Source organism: Siphateles boraxobius, unplaced genomic scaffold (genome assembly GCF_051911475.1).
Source record: "Siphateles boraxobius isolate OS27281-9 unplaced genomic scaffold, OSU_SipBor_1 130, whole genome shotgun sequence".
Taxonomy (NCBI): Eukaryota; Metazoa; Chordata; class Actinopteri; order Cypriniformes; family Leuciscidae; genus Siphateles; species Siphateles boraxobius.
Genome location: NW_027508734.1, coordinates 4,038,399 through 4,053,393, shown reverse-complemented (window position 1 = coordinate 4,053,393; position 14,995 = coordinate 4,038,399). Strand labels below are relative to the sequence as shown.

General features: G+C 38.4%; 2 protein-coding genes across 3 annotated transcripts in view; both read right to left on the bottom strand.

Annotated features, from left to right (window-relative positions):
* Positions 1-4,125: 4,125 nt before the first annotated feature.
* LOC143736469 (C-type mannose receptor 2-like) lies at positions 4,126-12,627 on the bottom strand. Of its 2 annotated transcripts, none has more exons than XM_077227168.1 (5): positions 12,362-12,627; positions 12,147-12,185; positions 11,701-12,054; positions 5,890-6,225; positions 4,126-5,725 (listed from the first exon to the last, which is right to left on the bottom strand). In XM_077227168.1, exons 2-5 carry the CDS (start codon positions 12,181-12,183, stop codon positions 5,358-5,360), a joined length of 1,095 nt encoding a protein of 364 aa, XP_077083283.1. In that variant the 5' UTR covers positions 12,184-12,185; positions 12,362-12,627; the 3' UTR covers positions 4,126-5,357. The 2 variants fall into 2 exon arrangements, with proteins under 2 accessions (XP_077083283.1, XP_077083285.1); XM_077227170.1 differs by having other exon boundaries at positions 5,890-6,015.
* LOC143736473 (salivary C-type lectin 2-like) overlaps positions 5,319-14,995 on the bottom strand; it is a 318,478-nt gene continuing 308,801 nt past the window's right edge. Inside the window, 1 exon segment of the mRNA XM_077227176.1 lies at positions 5,319-5,443. Within this exon segment, the coding sequence (XP_077083291.1) occupies positions 5,401-5,443 (43 nt within the window). The 3' untranslated portion in view covers positions 5,319-5,400.

Genomic DNA, 14,995 nt, shown 5'->3' with positions numbered 1-14,995 from the left:
AAAGAGGCTTGTTCACAAAAATACCGCGACAGCTACCTCGCGATAGGAACACAGACCTGCATCACACAGAAAACAAGCAGCTTTTATACCCCCTTTTGACAAAATCTCTTCTTCTGTAATTTTACGCTTACCCCAGTAAAACCAGATCTAGCAGGTTTTAGAAATACAATGGTCCTTCCTAACCCCCTCCTTGGGCTTTTACTGTCCCCACACCTGTGAGGTCAAAGGCTTTCTAATACAGTGGTCCTTCTGACCCCCCGTCTTCCTCGAATACAACCCATCCATGTCAAAAGGATCAAAAGGCTCTTTCTGACCATATGTTTTGGTGTGTGTGTGTGTGTGTGTCTTTGTTCCTGTCACGTGAATACAAAAGTATCAGGGGAGAAACACATGATTGAATTGAAAGAAAACTCCCCATAATGTCTAAGAAAAAGAAAAAGAAAAAGTAAAATATAAAATTTCCACAACATGAGTAAACACTGTTCCTTGTGTTAAAATCTCACGTGCTGAACTACTGTAGAGTAAACTGTTAAATTGTTGAAGGTGTAAGACTTTACTATAGTATAGTTGTGATATTGCTGTAAAAACACGTTTTATTATGTATAAAGTAAAAAATATGATAAATATGTCTGATGCAATGTTTTTTTAAGAAATAGGTGTTGCAAAACTCCACATTTGGTAGTTTTCCAAATGACCCCAAAATCAAATACTGTATTACACTTTTCAAAGGATAATAGCTTTAAAATTAGAATAAAAAGTTAAAACCAAACATATCTTCATACCTGATGAACATACATAAATATCTTGTTATTTCGACATAATAAGTCGTTATTACGACATATCTCGTTATTTCGCCATAAATATCTCGTTATTTCGACATAATAAGGGGACATTCCAATATTCATTAAGCTACATTTAGTGTTATTATAATGAGTTTCTATGGGAGGAAAATGCTTAACGTCAAATTAAACGCTTTGCGTTCATATTCTGGACTTATCTGATTTTTTGTAGTATACTTTATTATGATTTTTGTATCATATTGATTAATAAATGCATGCACAATTATCCGAGAACTTGATAAATTTTGCAGATTTAGGCTACTATCCACAAACAAATTGTTAAAGAGGTGTTCTGTAAGAAATCAACTTCAGAAAGGAACCTGTCACGGTTCATGAACTCACTGTCTCTTTTCTGAGTGTGTGTGTCTGTGTGCTGTGCTGTGGGCGTCATAGACATAATAAATACATAGAACTAAGTTACATGAACAATCCAACTACATATTTTACACCACTGACAAGGGAAAAGTCACTACTCACAGTGTTTATGGCTAGCTTCTAGCTTTCTGCGGCTTCTCTTTCAAGGTAGTGAGGAAACGCGCTCTGTAGTGCTGTGTGTTTGCGTTCGGCTACGGTAGAAACATGACGTCACAATATGTCGACCTTCATAGAAGGGGCTGCCCGTCTCATTCTAAGGTAATAAAAAAATAACGGTTTATTAAGTAAGTTCTTTATACACCACTGAAAACATAGTTATGGAGGTCATATTTGATTTCTGTTAATAGATAATCAAAATGTTTACACATTGCACCTTTAAACGGCTTACTTGCAATTGTGTCCTCCTCTATTTGAAACATGACAGAACCCGCGCAAGTGCCTTTCCATAACTAACCTCAGATTAGTTTTTATATTTTATATACAGTCTGTTTCCCTCAGCATAGAATGCCATTGAGTACATTCATGTATTTGAGGCAACAACTGAGGGAAACTGAAAATATAGAGAACCCATTATTAATTAATAAAAAAATTACCACATACTTCTGATTCAAATCAAACGTACTGTAAAAAAACACTATTAACGTAATCATCTAAACCTTTGTAAATCTCTTTTATGTTTTCCTTTTTTTCCTTGTTTAATTTAACTCTGTTTCATCCCTCAGGCTTATAAAGAACTAAAAAAATGCATTATGATGAATTGAAAGATATTTAACCTTGTCATTGTGCTTTTCTCATACTATGATGTACGCAAACCATGATATTTATGTTTTCTGGGTGTTTTCTTACCTCTCCCAGTGTGCAGAATCCACTTGGCTAATGTGACGAAAGCCCCAGAACAACGGCGCCAGTGTCTCACACACACACCAGTCTTTTTATTATTTATTGTCATCATTGATGAGGTTTGTATGATGAGTGTTGATGTCTAAGTGTGTCTCAATTTTTATGTAAAAGATGTTGTAGCATTTTTAAAAGATTTCACACAGAACTGTGATCTTTCACAACAGCAGAAGTTTTTTTTCATTAATGCTTCATTTTCATAATTGTTTAAGTAAGTCATGAAACTACAGAAAATTCAGTTTTTACAACTTTGCTTTCATGTCAGAATCAGAATCAGAATCAGAAAGAGCTTTATTGCCAAGTGTGCTTGGACACACAAGGAATTTGTTTTGCTGCTGAGGCTTCCAGTGGACATATACAAATACAAATACAACATGAAACATAATACTACAAATTATAAGAATAAAAAATAAAAATATAAATATATGAGAATAAAACTATCACAGTTGGGTTTAGTCAGAATAGACATTTTCAGATTTACAGATTATGACCTATTTACAGTGTTTTGAATATTATAAATAAATAAATCTACATACAAGTATCACCTGAGTTGTGGGATATTGCACTAAACAGTGGGAGTATTGCACTTACAGGCATATGCCTTGGGAGGAGTGTTAACTGTTCAGGAGGGAAATGGCCTGTGGGAAGAAACTGTTCCTGTGCCGAGATGTTCTTGTGGCCAGTGATCTGAGTCTCCGTCTTGACGGTAACAGTTCAAACAGGTGGTGTCCAGGGTGAGTGGAGTCTGTGATGATTTTACCTGCTCTCTTCCTCACTCTGGAAGAGTACAGGTCCTGGAGGTTTGGCAGGGGGGCACCAATGATCCTCTCCGCAGTCCGGACTGTCCGTTGTAGTCTCCTGATGTCTGATTTGGTAACTGAACCAAACCAGACAGTGATGGAAGCGCACAAGACAGACTCAATGACGGCTGAGTAGAACTGAATCAGCAGATCCTGTGGCAGGTTGAACTTCCTCAGCTGGCGAAGGAAGTACAGTCTCTGCTGGGCCTTTTTCACAGTGGAGTCAATGTGATTGTCCCACTTCAGGTCCTGAGAGATGATAGTGCCCAGGAACCTGAATGACTCCACTGCTTCCACAGTGCTGTTCATGATGGTGAGTGGGGGGAGTGCTGAGCTGTTCCTCCTGAAGTCCACGATCATCTCCACTGTTTTGAGCGTGTTCAGCTCAAGGTTGTTGTAACTGCACCAGGCAGCAAGCTGTTCAACCTCCGGTCTGTAAGCAGACTCGTCACCGTTCCGGATGAGACCGATGATAGTGGTGTCGTCGGCAAATTTCAGGAGCTTGATAGAGGGGTCTTTAGAAGTCCAGTCAAGAAGTGGTGGTGAGAGTCCTGGATGTGTTTCCCCAGTCTCACTCGCTGCTGCCGGTCCGTCAGGAAGCTGGTGATCCACTGACAGATCGAGGATGGTATGGAGAGCTGGGTCAGTTTGGCTGTGAGAAGACCAGGCATGATGGTATTGAAGGCCGAACTGAAGTCCACAAAGAGGATCCTTGCATAAGTCCCTGGTCTGTCGAGATGTTGCAGGATATAATACAGTCCCATGTTGACTTCATCACCCACAGACCTGTTTGCTCTGTAGCAAACTGAAAGGGATCCAGCATGTGTTCATTGTCTCGCTGTAAATATTTCCTTTACACAAAATTTGGAAGTGACACAAAGCTGACTTTACATGTTAGAGTACATGTTGGCATAACATAAATTCATGTTGTCACGTACCGTATATGTGTTTTTATTAGTAAACATTTTGTGTGTGTGTGTGTGTGTGTGTGTGTGTGTGTGTGTGTGTGTGTGTGTGTGTGTGTGTGTGTGTGTGTTTTATTATAAATGTAAGTAAAAAAAAAATTCTGCTTTTAAGTCATTTGAGCTGGTGCTCCTTTGAATTAGTTTCAACATCAAATACATTTCACAAGATAGTTTATACTCAAATTCTCTTTTTCATTAAGTTTAAACTATATTTCATTGAGACAAACATTCAATGCTCACAATCACTTCTTAAACAAGTAATTTTTTATTATATGACCAGTGCAAAACACAGGAGTGATTAGGAGAAAGAAGCAAAACCACCAGAATCCCAAGATCCCATGAAATCAACTGACGGCTTGAGCTTTGCTTTTTCTAGTTTTTTAAAGCCATCTTCTACTTTCTAGTTGACTGCAAGTACATTGGATTGAACAGACTGTGTCAAAAATATTCGGTTGTGTTTCTGGAAGTGACTAAATTTAAAATGTAAATAAAGCCACATATTACAGTTTATTTTGATTTCATGGGGTCTATATATATATACACTCAAATAAATGATGTGTTGCTTTACTTAACTTTTTTATGTAAAACAGGTTCCATTGGTTCCACATAACTGGGTTTCGTTAAACAAACATAATTTGTTCATGTAATTTCAACATCATGGAAGTCATTTTAAGCGATCCAATTAAACTCTGAGCAGAGTGTTAAATGAACACTGAAGCAGTGTTAAAGTTAATGAGATAATTAAGTGAATTATTGAGTGATGATTGAGCATTATTGAAGACACCTGATGTTAACAATCAGAATCACTGAAGGAGAAACCCGGAATTTAAAGTCACCATTATGGAGATCAGTGTTTGTTTTAGTTGGGCTCTTGACCCCCACATTACTAACTTTAGATTATGTTTGGTTGTTTTACATGCGTTACAACAGCCATATGATCAAATAGAAAAAGTGATCTGATGATGGTTGTTTTTTAAGATAATCATTATATCACATTCATTTGACCTGAATCACTGAATTCATATAGAACCAAAATTCTGAGTTAAGTTTACCTTATGGATTATAGCAGCACTGCCGTTGTAGAGCATACCATTTTTAAACTTTTCAATGGAATCCAAATGAAATCCTTTATTACCCAAAACTTAACAAATTGTTCCATTATACCTACACGGAAGTACACTATAATTACAGAAACGTACACCTTACGTAAGTAATTTCGGTTTACTTACGCAGTTGTTTGCGGGTCGTAATATAAAGGGTTAATAAAGTTTAGTAAAGCCAACACATCATATTTTTTGAGTGTATATATATGGTGAACAAACGTATTTTAAAATCGGATATTAAAAAGACTGATACGATATAAATAAAACTTCAGTAACAGAAATTATCATTGTAATTTGATACAAGCACTGATGAAAACAAGAAGTGTTTGCTAGTTTAAAAAAAAAAGAGCCAGTAATGAAAGAACACACACATATCCTTCACTCTTCATATCTGCTGCAGATGAAGTTGAGTTTATCGTGTTCAGGACGGCTGATCCAGCGCTGATCTCCTCCAGACTGAACTGCTCCAGATCTCACTGCAGACACACAGTCCTCGTCTCCTGTGCCGTTCCCTGGAGCCCAGTTCTGATAGCACACGGTCTCTCCGCTCACCCAGAACCAGAAGCCCACAGTGCAGGAGTGACGTAAACCCAACCACACCGCCTCAGTAGACGCACGTTTAACCACATTCATCACCTCATTCTGCATCTCGACTGAATGAACCGAGACCAGATCCGTATAATTCTGTCTGCAGTATCTCATAGCTTCAGTCCACGTCAGATTCTCAGTGATCAGAATCAGTTTATCTGGACACAAAACAAACCACAAGCAAAAACTAGAGAGAGACTGATCAAAAACAACATGCAGAACAAACACTGTGGAGGAATTTGTCATGTCAGACATGTAGCGTGAACTTTAAGATATCTGGAGGTGATGGATGGATTGTGTGTGTTTGTGAGGATCTGCTCACCTTCATGACACACAAAAGGAAGTTGGAAGTTGCAAGTGATGTCTAACCAATGACCCAGAGCTTTCGGTTCGATCACTGTACAGTTTTCATTTCCTCCAGCATTATTAGGTTCACCAGGAGCCCAGGCTGTAAATGAGAAGTTACTCTGATCTGACCACTGCCATGAGTCTCTGAACAGACCGATCCAGACATCATTAGATATGTGACTATCATTGATGAACTTCTGAATCTGTTGATTCTCATTCTGGTTCCTCACACTGACCAGATCAATGTGATTCTGTCTGCAGAAACTCTGAGCGTCTCTCCAGTTCTTCATCTGATTGACAAAGACGAGTCCTGTGTTCACATTTAGAAAAACACATGTAAACATATGTTTGTTCATTATGCTTATGTCGGTTTATGGTTTTTAAATGTGAATAAGAAGCATCAGAAACACGTATCATTCAAAGTCTGATCCTATTGCTGATTATATATTAAATATTCAGAATATTTATGATGAGTTTGCTGATATAACATGAAGTAACATTTTGAAAAATATTTTTATAATTTTATTTTAACTTTATATTTGTTACATGTTTCTCTAGAATTCTGGATTCAGACACAAAGAGATAAATGAGAGAAACATCAAACAAATGATGATGTTAAACTGCAGCTGAATATTGGCACTTTTCCACTGCATGTCCAGACCAGGTTTTTTAACAAAGGTTGAACAACTGCATGTTTAAAACTCGTAGGTACGACTCCAGTAATTAAACTGACATTAACAATATCAAGTACGCCAGTGTAGGAAAAAACCTCTTTAAAAAGACGAGGGGGAGTCACATCATTGGGGGACCCAGTGATCATCATTTTACCAATAATTGTTTCTAAAAATGGCAAGCTAACAAGCTCAAACTGGTTCAAAACATCAGAACAGGTTACAGATATGCCAGGGTCATCCAAAGGTGGACCAATAAGGGCCCTAATGCTCTCCACCTTATGGTTAAAAAAGTGAAGAAACTCCTCACACATTTTTGATGGGTTCTCCAAGCACTGCAGTTGTGAAGGTATTAAAAAGAACTTGAGGATTGTTACCATTAGAAGAAATAATTTTAGAAACATGCTTAGTCTTTTCAGCTTTTACAATTCTTTGATAAGAACACCAACTAGTGCTGGGCGATATATCGCACGATATTGTTATGCGCATCTCGTCAGTAAAGCCGGTTCCTTGATTAGTAGTAAATCACCTTCACCTGCTTTCAGATGGAGCGGCATTTACTACACAGCACAAACTCCAGTGTTAAATTAACACTCAAGAGTGTTAAAGTTAATGAGATTATTAAGTGATAAATTTAGTGATGTTTGAGCATTATTGAAGACACCTGATGTTAACAAGCAGAATCACTGAAGGAGAAAATCACAAATTGTAAGCAACCGTTATGGCGATCAGTGTTTGCTTTAGTTGGGCTCTTGACCTTTATACATTCACTTTAAATTTGTTTGTCTGCTGATATTTACTTATAACATTCAAATCAACAAATAAATGTGTGATCTGATAGTGTTGGTCGTGTTCTGGCATAATCATGCTGTGATCTGAAAATGAATCTTATTGAGATAGTATGGTTTAACTTACTGGTAACAACTCTGTTATTTTAGAGCATATATGAGTATAGGTATGTTTCTTATAATCCAAAATATTTAATAAACATTATTCTGATCCAAACATTTTCAAATAAATTTATTTAGAAACACAGACATCAATAATCAGCCTGTGAATCTTAACAATGGTGACAATAATAAAGCATGTTGCAGTGGCTGCCACCAATCACAACTCATTAATGGCTCCCATCATGCATTGCGATATGAATAAATTATGATCTGAATTTTCTATGTATTTTACTTTTCCTGATTGAATATTCTGCTAGTCACCATTGTTGAGATGCATAGACTGAATCTTGAAGTCTGTGTGTGCCTAAAAGACGTTTGTTTTTTAGAAAACAACTTTTAAGAAATCCTTTATATTATAGATAAAATTCTGGATATTTATGCTGAATCACAGTTATGCTGTAACAAACAAAATAAATCAAAAACATAAAGTTCAAATGATGATTGTCATAATATAACCAACACCATTAGATCACTTTTTTTCTTTGTTCACCTGGCAGTTATAACTCTGATACAACAGCCAAACAAAATCTAAAGTTAATAATATAAGGGTCAAGAGCCCAACTAAAGCAAACAATGATCGCCATAACGGTGGCTTACAATTTGAGATTTTCTCCTTCAGTGATTCTTCAGGTGTCTTCAATAATGCTCAATCATCACTAAATTAATCACATCATTAACTTTAACACTCTTGAGTGTGGACTCATATACACTCCCAGGAGTGTTTATTTAACACTGGAGTTTTTGCTGCGTACAAAGAGCCGTAGTTAACTGACAAGCTGAGCCATATCGCATTAATTATCACTGGCGATACGTCCGCGATATTGATGCGATATGGTTCAGCTTGTCAGTGAACTACGGCTCTTTGTAGTAAATGCCTCTCCATCTGAAAGCAGGTGAAGGTGATTTACTACTAATCAAGGAACCGGCTTTACTGACGAGATGCGCATAACAATGTGATGCGATATATCGCCCAGCCCTACCACTTTTTGGGTACCCTTCCGTTGGGGTACCTAGCACAGTGGTACGGTACTAAAAGGTGGAGCTAGACTCACTGCAGAACGTTGATTGGTTGACAGAGTATCGTCACTTGCGCGTGCTACAAGGGCATTAGAAGCGCCATTTTTAAATATACAGTTGAAATATAAAACTACTGTTATTGTGTCACAAATGTAGTTTTAAGAGTTTTTCAGGCGGGAATGTAGTTTTTTAAAGCTCAAATCTGTGGTTTATTTATAGATTTATGATCTTTTGACTGAGATCCATTCCAAGCAATCACTGGGCGCTCAGCGTTCATGTACCCCGCCTGGAACAGCCATTCCTCGGCTAGTCGTTCTGATGTTTGCCCCTGACTCTGACGTCTTTGTAGTGGTTAAACATGAGATATAATTCGTCTTGTATAGACCTAACAGGTGATCTTTGGTCTCGTGAATCTATAATTCGTTCCCTGGCCAATAGTTTTGGCAGAAGGCTAAGTGAAGTTTCATATATGTGGGCGCTGAATTTGTATATTTGATTGAATTGTTTGCTTTATGTTATTAAAGCTTTACTGTATAGCTTTTTGTACCTTTCACTTATACTTTAATAATGGCAATTATTGATAAAACTGAAATTTAACAAAAATACATGGGTTGAGTTTTGTCATTTTTTATTTTATTACAAGATCATCTGTAATGTTGTTTATTGCAACATTTGTAACAATGCACATTTTGCCTGGAATAGGTTTTAATATTTTTTTAATTTAAACGAAAACAGGCAGGATTGTGTTTTATATTTAGTTTTGTTATAAATATAGGCTACACATGCAGTGAATATAGCCTAATTAATAGGCTATGAGTTGCCTAAACCACATTTGTGTGCTTATAATGTTTAACATGTATTTAAATGAAATCGAAAAGCAGCAGAGTGGTGTTTTATAACATATTTCGTTTTATTGTTGCCTAAAATGTACATACAGAGATAACCGGAGTAGCAGAGCGAGCTGAGTGGCGCTTTCAAGAACGCGCTGTTCCATTATCAGAATTACTGGACTCGCGTCCTCGGGAGTCATTCTCCTGAGTCGGACTTTGCGTAGGCTACTTGGTATTGAGAAACGCCTAATGCCGGCGCTTGTTTCTTGTGACAAACATGCTGAGAAGCAAGAACAAGATCTGCTGTATCATCCATTGTTGTTTACTGTGTCGCTTTCTTCTTCGCGCGAAAATGACGTCGATTGCTTCTTTCCGGCAAACACCACGCCTATCAAGTATGGGTTCTGTTGGCGGTGGAAACGCTAGCCGGATCATGGTTTACCGACCCGAACCGTACTGTACTGTACCGTACCGTACCATACCGCTCAGTGGCAACTAGCCATAAGTATCTGAAATGGCACTAGGAGTTTATCCCTCTTCCACATTCTTTCCGCCCTTCTTCACTCGCGTCTGGCAGCACGGGTGACATCGTTCAGCCATGGATCAGGTCTCGGTTTGGACAGCCTGTTTTTTACGGGGGCTACCGTGTCTATGCTGCTTGACAAGCAGCATTAAGCGCACAGATCTTCAACAGGTGTATTAGGGCAAAGAGAGACATGATTTAAATTAAAAACAGAGAAAAATTGAGCAGCAGTGAAAGGTTTAACTATCCGACCACGGCGTACAGATGCACACGGTTTGACTACGACACAAGAGACGGAAATTTCAAATACAACAGGCATATGACCAGAGAAAAAAGCATCACAGACTTCAAGATTAGAAACAGTTAAGCCATGAGTTAAAACCAAGTCAAGAGTGTGCCCACGTTCCTGCGTGGGGCCAGATATCACTGTACAAGATCAAAACACTCAATGACATCTAAAAAGGCTCTTGCCATTGGTTTTTCAGGACAGCACACGTGGATGTTAAAGTCGCCTACAATAAGGAGGAAGTCATACATTGGCACAAACTCTGCCAAAAATTGAGAAAAGTCAGTGATGAAATCCTGGTTGTCACACAGCACTGGAGATACACCGCTCAGTTCAAACAAATTCACCTCAAAAGTGGCGTAGGATACAGCGAGTACAAGCTGTTTACATTTAAAGTTTGGTTTATAAACTATTGCCAGTCCTCCTCCACGATCTGACGTCCTCGGGGAGTTAAAGTACAAACAGTCAAACGGTAAAAGTTCACAAAAAGCACTTGACTCACCCACCGGAATCCACGTTTCCGTTACACAGAGAAAATCCAAATCGCGCGACTCAAAGAAGTCCTTCAAAATGAAAGTTTTGTTTGCTAGCGATCTAGCATTCACCAGGGCAAACCTACCTGGATCCGGGGCTTTTGCAGCCAGTGTAGACCGAGCAAGCGGCCTGAGATTCTGCTGATTCACCCCGCGCCAGCGAAGGTGAGGAGCCTGAACACGGCAAGCAGGAAGCCACACATCCAAGCCAGCCACTGGAAACAAACAGGAGTTGATCTGGTCCACAGAACGCCACGGCGCGAGGCGACGAAATTCTGAACGAATTCCAGGCAAAGTCATGGTGGAAGAAGCCAGCCAGGTCCTCAGTTTCACCAGCAAACCACCGCGTTTTCCCCGGCATCTACGGCGCGCACTGCGCACAGGTGGAACTGACACACGGCGAAGGTGAGCTGGTATTCCCTTAAGAAACGGAGGGCAGAAGGTTTTTTGGCCATCATGCCAAATGGCACCAAGTTTTTAATCAAGGGTCGAAGGTCTAAGAGTATTTGGTGGTCATAAACCAGTAGGGAGTTGACATTTGCAATAATGATTGAAAAAAATAACGCAAATAAAAAAATACAAACAGAGTGCTTAGAGACAGACGGCAGGCCATAGACACCGGCGCCATCTTCCCATCCCCATTTACACAGACTTGTGTTCTTTGTGGATCTAGTGATAATGTGAACCTCAGAACCGATTTAACCTACTGATGCTCATATGAGGAGCACATGTGTGTAAAGACTGTGTGTCAGAGAAGACAGCTGTCTGTACCCTCACCAGTCAGCACTTATACTGCAGTGCACACTACACAGTATTTACAAAGCTTTTTGCATCCCCTAATCTAAAGTCTTAACTATTCATCACTTGTGAATTTAAATATATTTTTTAGATCATTCTTACCTGTTACAAATTATGTGTATATGGTGTATATTTTATAAATGAATGTTTATTGTGATTGTATGGAGCTGCACTTACTGTTGTTAGATGAATTACAGATGAAAGTCAAGCTTTTACTACATGACCAATCTCCCCATTCTCCATTTCTTATCATAGCACACTCATCTTTGCCATCAGGTTGTGCAAATCCCCAGTTCAGATAGAGCGCAGGTTCACCTGAAGACCACTGCCATTTCTTCTGCAGCCCAATCCAGATATACTGAACACCTCCATCATTCACACTCTTCTTCAGCTCGTTCATGTCGGTCATGTTGTCAACGGTGGCCAGATCTGTGTAATTCTCTCTGCAGTGTCTCTGAGCTTCAGTCCAGTTCTTCCTCACGTTTATAAAGTGATACTGACGCTGAACACATTCAGATACGGAGCAGAGAGCTGTGAAAGAGAGCGTTTGATTTAATGCTTTTCATAACAGGGTCAAACCTGATGAAACTATAAACCATAAATAAAACAACAAACACACTCACCAGTGAGAAGAAGAATGAAATATAGAGTTTGGTCCATTTCTGAGGAAAAACACATTGAAGAATCAGATATCAAACATTTACAGATTTATTTTGGAGTAATATATGACAATTTTAGTTAGTATTTTAACAGCCGCATGAATTCACTGAATACAATCACTGAGACAATATTAAGATCTGAAAGTGTAATTGTGTTTATAGAATAAACATGTTCTTACTTTAGAGGTCGTGTGTTTCTGTCCTGAGTCTGATGTTTCTGTCTGCAGATTTAAACTACGTGATTATTATATCTGCTCTCATCCCTCATTCAGCTCATCACATCATTTGTGTATTTCTCTAAAACTAATTTACATATTTTACTTCCTCTTTATTTCTGTTTGTCTACCTCTGTTTCTCTATATTTGCATATTGACATATTTGTCAGTCTCAGTTAATCTACAATTTCTGTTGAATAAAGGCTTAGCAACAACATGGACTAATCAGGAAAATATATAAACATTCATGATTTATATTTTAACATCCACAACTAAACTGCTTTAATGTTATTGCTGGACTGTATACCTCGTGTTACATCCTGGTTAAATTTGACATGTATGTTTGTATTTCAGTCAGGAACACTTTTGTCGAATTTATATTTATTATAATGAAAATGCAGTTAGTGTTGGCAATATGTTTCTGTTCTGGGCAAATTACCTGTCAAGTCCCCTTTAGTGTAACAGAACAGACCCAGTAATTATGCATAAAATACATAGGCCTAGTTGAAATTCAGAAAATTTAACATTAGTTGTTGTAAACAAGCCAAAATACATGAAAAAGGACGATGTACATGTAACTTACTGGTATAAATGAAGATAATCACAAAACAGATTTCAGATTAGATCACAGATCTCCAGACTAAAGGTGGAGCTGGGGAAGGAGGAGGGAAGTTAACTCGAGCCATGCAACAAAAGAGTGGGGATTTAAAAAATTCTGTGATATGTGTGTTAAAACACATCAGAAACAGTTTGTCAGCTGATACAAGCTTTACTGACTCGGCCTGAACTGATGCAATGCTGGATTTCTCTGATCATGTTTAAAGGGATAGTTCACCCAAAAATGAAAATTACCCCATGATTTACTCACCCTTAAAACATCATAGGTGTAAATGACTTTCTTCTTTCAGATGAATACAATCAGAGTTTTATTAAAAAATATCCTGGCTCTTCCATGCTTTATAATGGCAGTGAATGGGAGCCCAAAATTTGAAGCCCAAAAAAGTGGATCCGTCCATTATAAAAGTAATAAAGTGCTCCACATGACTCCGGGGGGTTAATAAAGGCCTTCTGAAGTGATACGTTTGTGTAAGAAAAATATCCATATTTATAACTATAGAGATTTAACTTAAAATCGACTAAAATAACTAGCTTCCGACAAACGACCTACACAACAGCAAAAGCTTTGACGGCTCTCGCGGTTCACACAAACAGGGCTGGGAAACAAAGTCAAGGTCTCAGACATTTCTCTTTTAAAATGATCGTTTCAGACATCTCATTCATGATCAGTGTTTTTTTTTTTGACTCTATCCTCTGCGCTTCTGCGTTCATGAATGCGTCGGGTCAAGTGTTACTCTTTTGCCATAAAACGATGCCTACGATGGATGGATGCACTTTTTTGGGCTTCAAATTTTGGGCTCCCATTCCCTGCAATTATAAAGCTCGGAAAAACCAGGCATTTTTTTTTTAACATAACTCCGATTGTATTCGTCTGAAAGAACCTAGGATTGCTTGAGGGTGAGTAAATCCTGGGGTAATTTATCCGGAATACAGAATCCCTGACAGCATTCAAAAGACAACTGAAAACTCATCTCTTCCGTGAGTACTTCATAAAAAAATAAAATAAAATAAAAATAAAAAAACTTTTCTTCTCCTTTAAATCTTGCCTTGTCTGGTTTTTGCTACTCTGAGCAATGCCTGAACTTTGTATTTTGAGCACTTCTTGCGTTATTCTTGCCTCTTCATGATAACTAGCTTGCTTTAGTCCTCAGTTGTAAGTCGCTTTGGATAAAAGCGTCTGCTAAATGACTAAATGTAAATTTAATTTTCATTTTTGGGTGAACTATCCCTTTAACAAGTGTGAACAGCAAAAAAAATCACATGTGTGTGATTTTTACAAATCCATTTTGAGCTACATTCATATGTGGTTTAAAACCCTATTCAAATCACATTTCTGGAAATCTGTCTCTGTCTGACTGCTCTAGTTGGATCTCACGTGGTTTGTCACTTTCTCACGCCACGATAGATGTAAACACGTCAGACGCTGTTATAGGAAACATGCTGAAAGTCACTGCAGAAACAAGGTTGTGTTGTTGCAAAGTGACGGTCGAGCAGAAAAAGACAATATAATGGAGACGTGTTGAATTATAGGACCGGCGGAGATGAACACACAGAATAAAGCCTCACACGTCCTACGTTTCTGTCGCTGCCTCAGAAGACGCAGGACTCCAGCGCGACAACTACATATTGTCATGGGGCGTTAGTGGCTCAGTCGTTCATGTAAGTTGTCTAGAAACCGAAAGGTTGGTGGTTCTATCCCCGGTTCCACCTGACCAAGTGTCGAGGTGTTCATGAGTAAGACACCTAACCCGAGCTGCTCCCAACGAGCTGGATGCATGGACTATTTTAGTGAACTAATGTAGGGAATAGTGAATGAGGGTATAGGATATGATTTTGAGCGCTGTTAATTCACAGTATATTCCTGTAGGCTACTTTCTCGAAAACGACAAATATCACCCCGAATGCATTTTTTTCTACAGTATATTGCTGTTTTAATGGAAAACAGCATGATAGTGTAAGATTTGGTTGTTTTTTTACAGC

What these genes read in the sequence shown, in the direction of transcription:
- LOC143736469 (XM_077227168.1), bottom strand. Translation starts at nt 12,183, where the DNA reads ATGGACCAAACTCTATATTTCATTCTTCTTCTCACTG. An exon ending in TTTCATTCTTCTTCTCACTG is followed by an intron (nt 12,055 to 12,146) that starts GTGAGTGTGTTT and finishes TCTCTTTCACAG; the next exon opens with CTCTCTGCTCCGTATCTGAA. An exon ending in CTGTAATTCATCTAACAACA is followed by an intron (nt 6,226 to 11,700) that starts GTAAGTGCAGCT and finishes ATGTGAACACAG; the next exon opens with GACTCGTCTTTGTCAATCAG.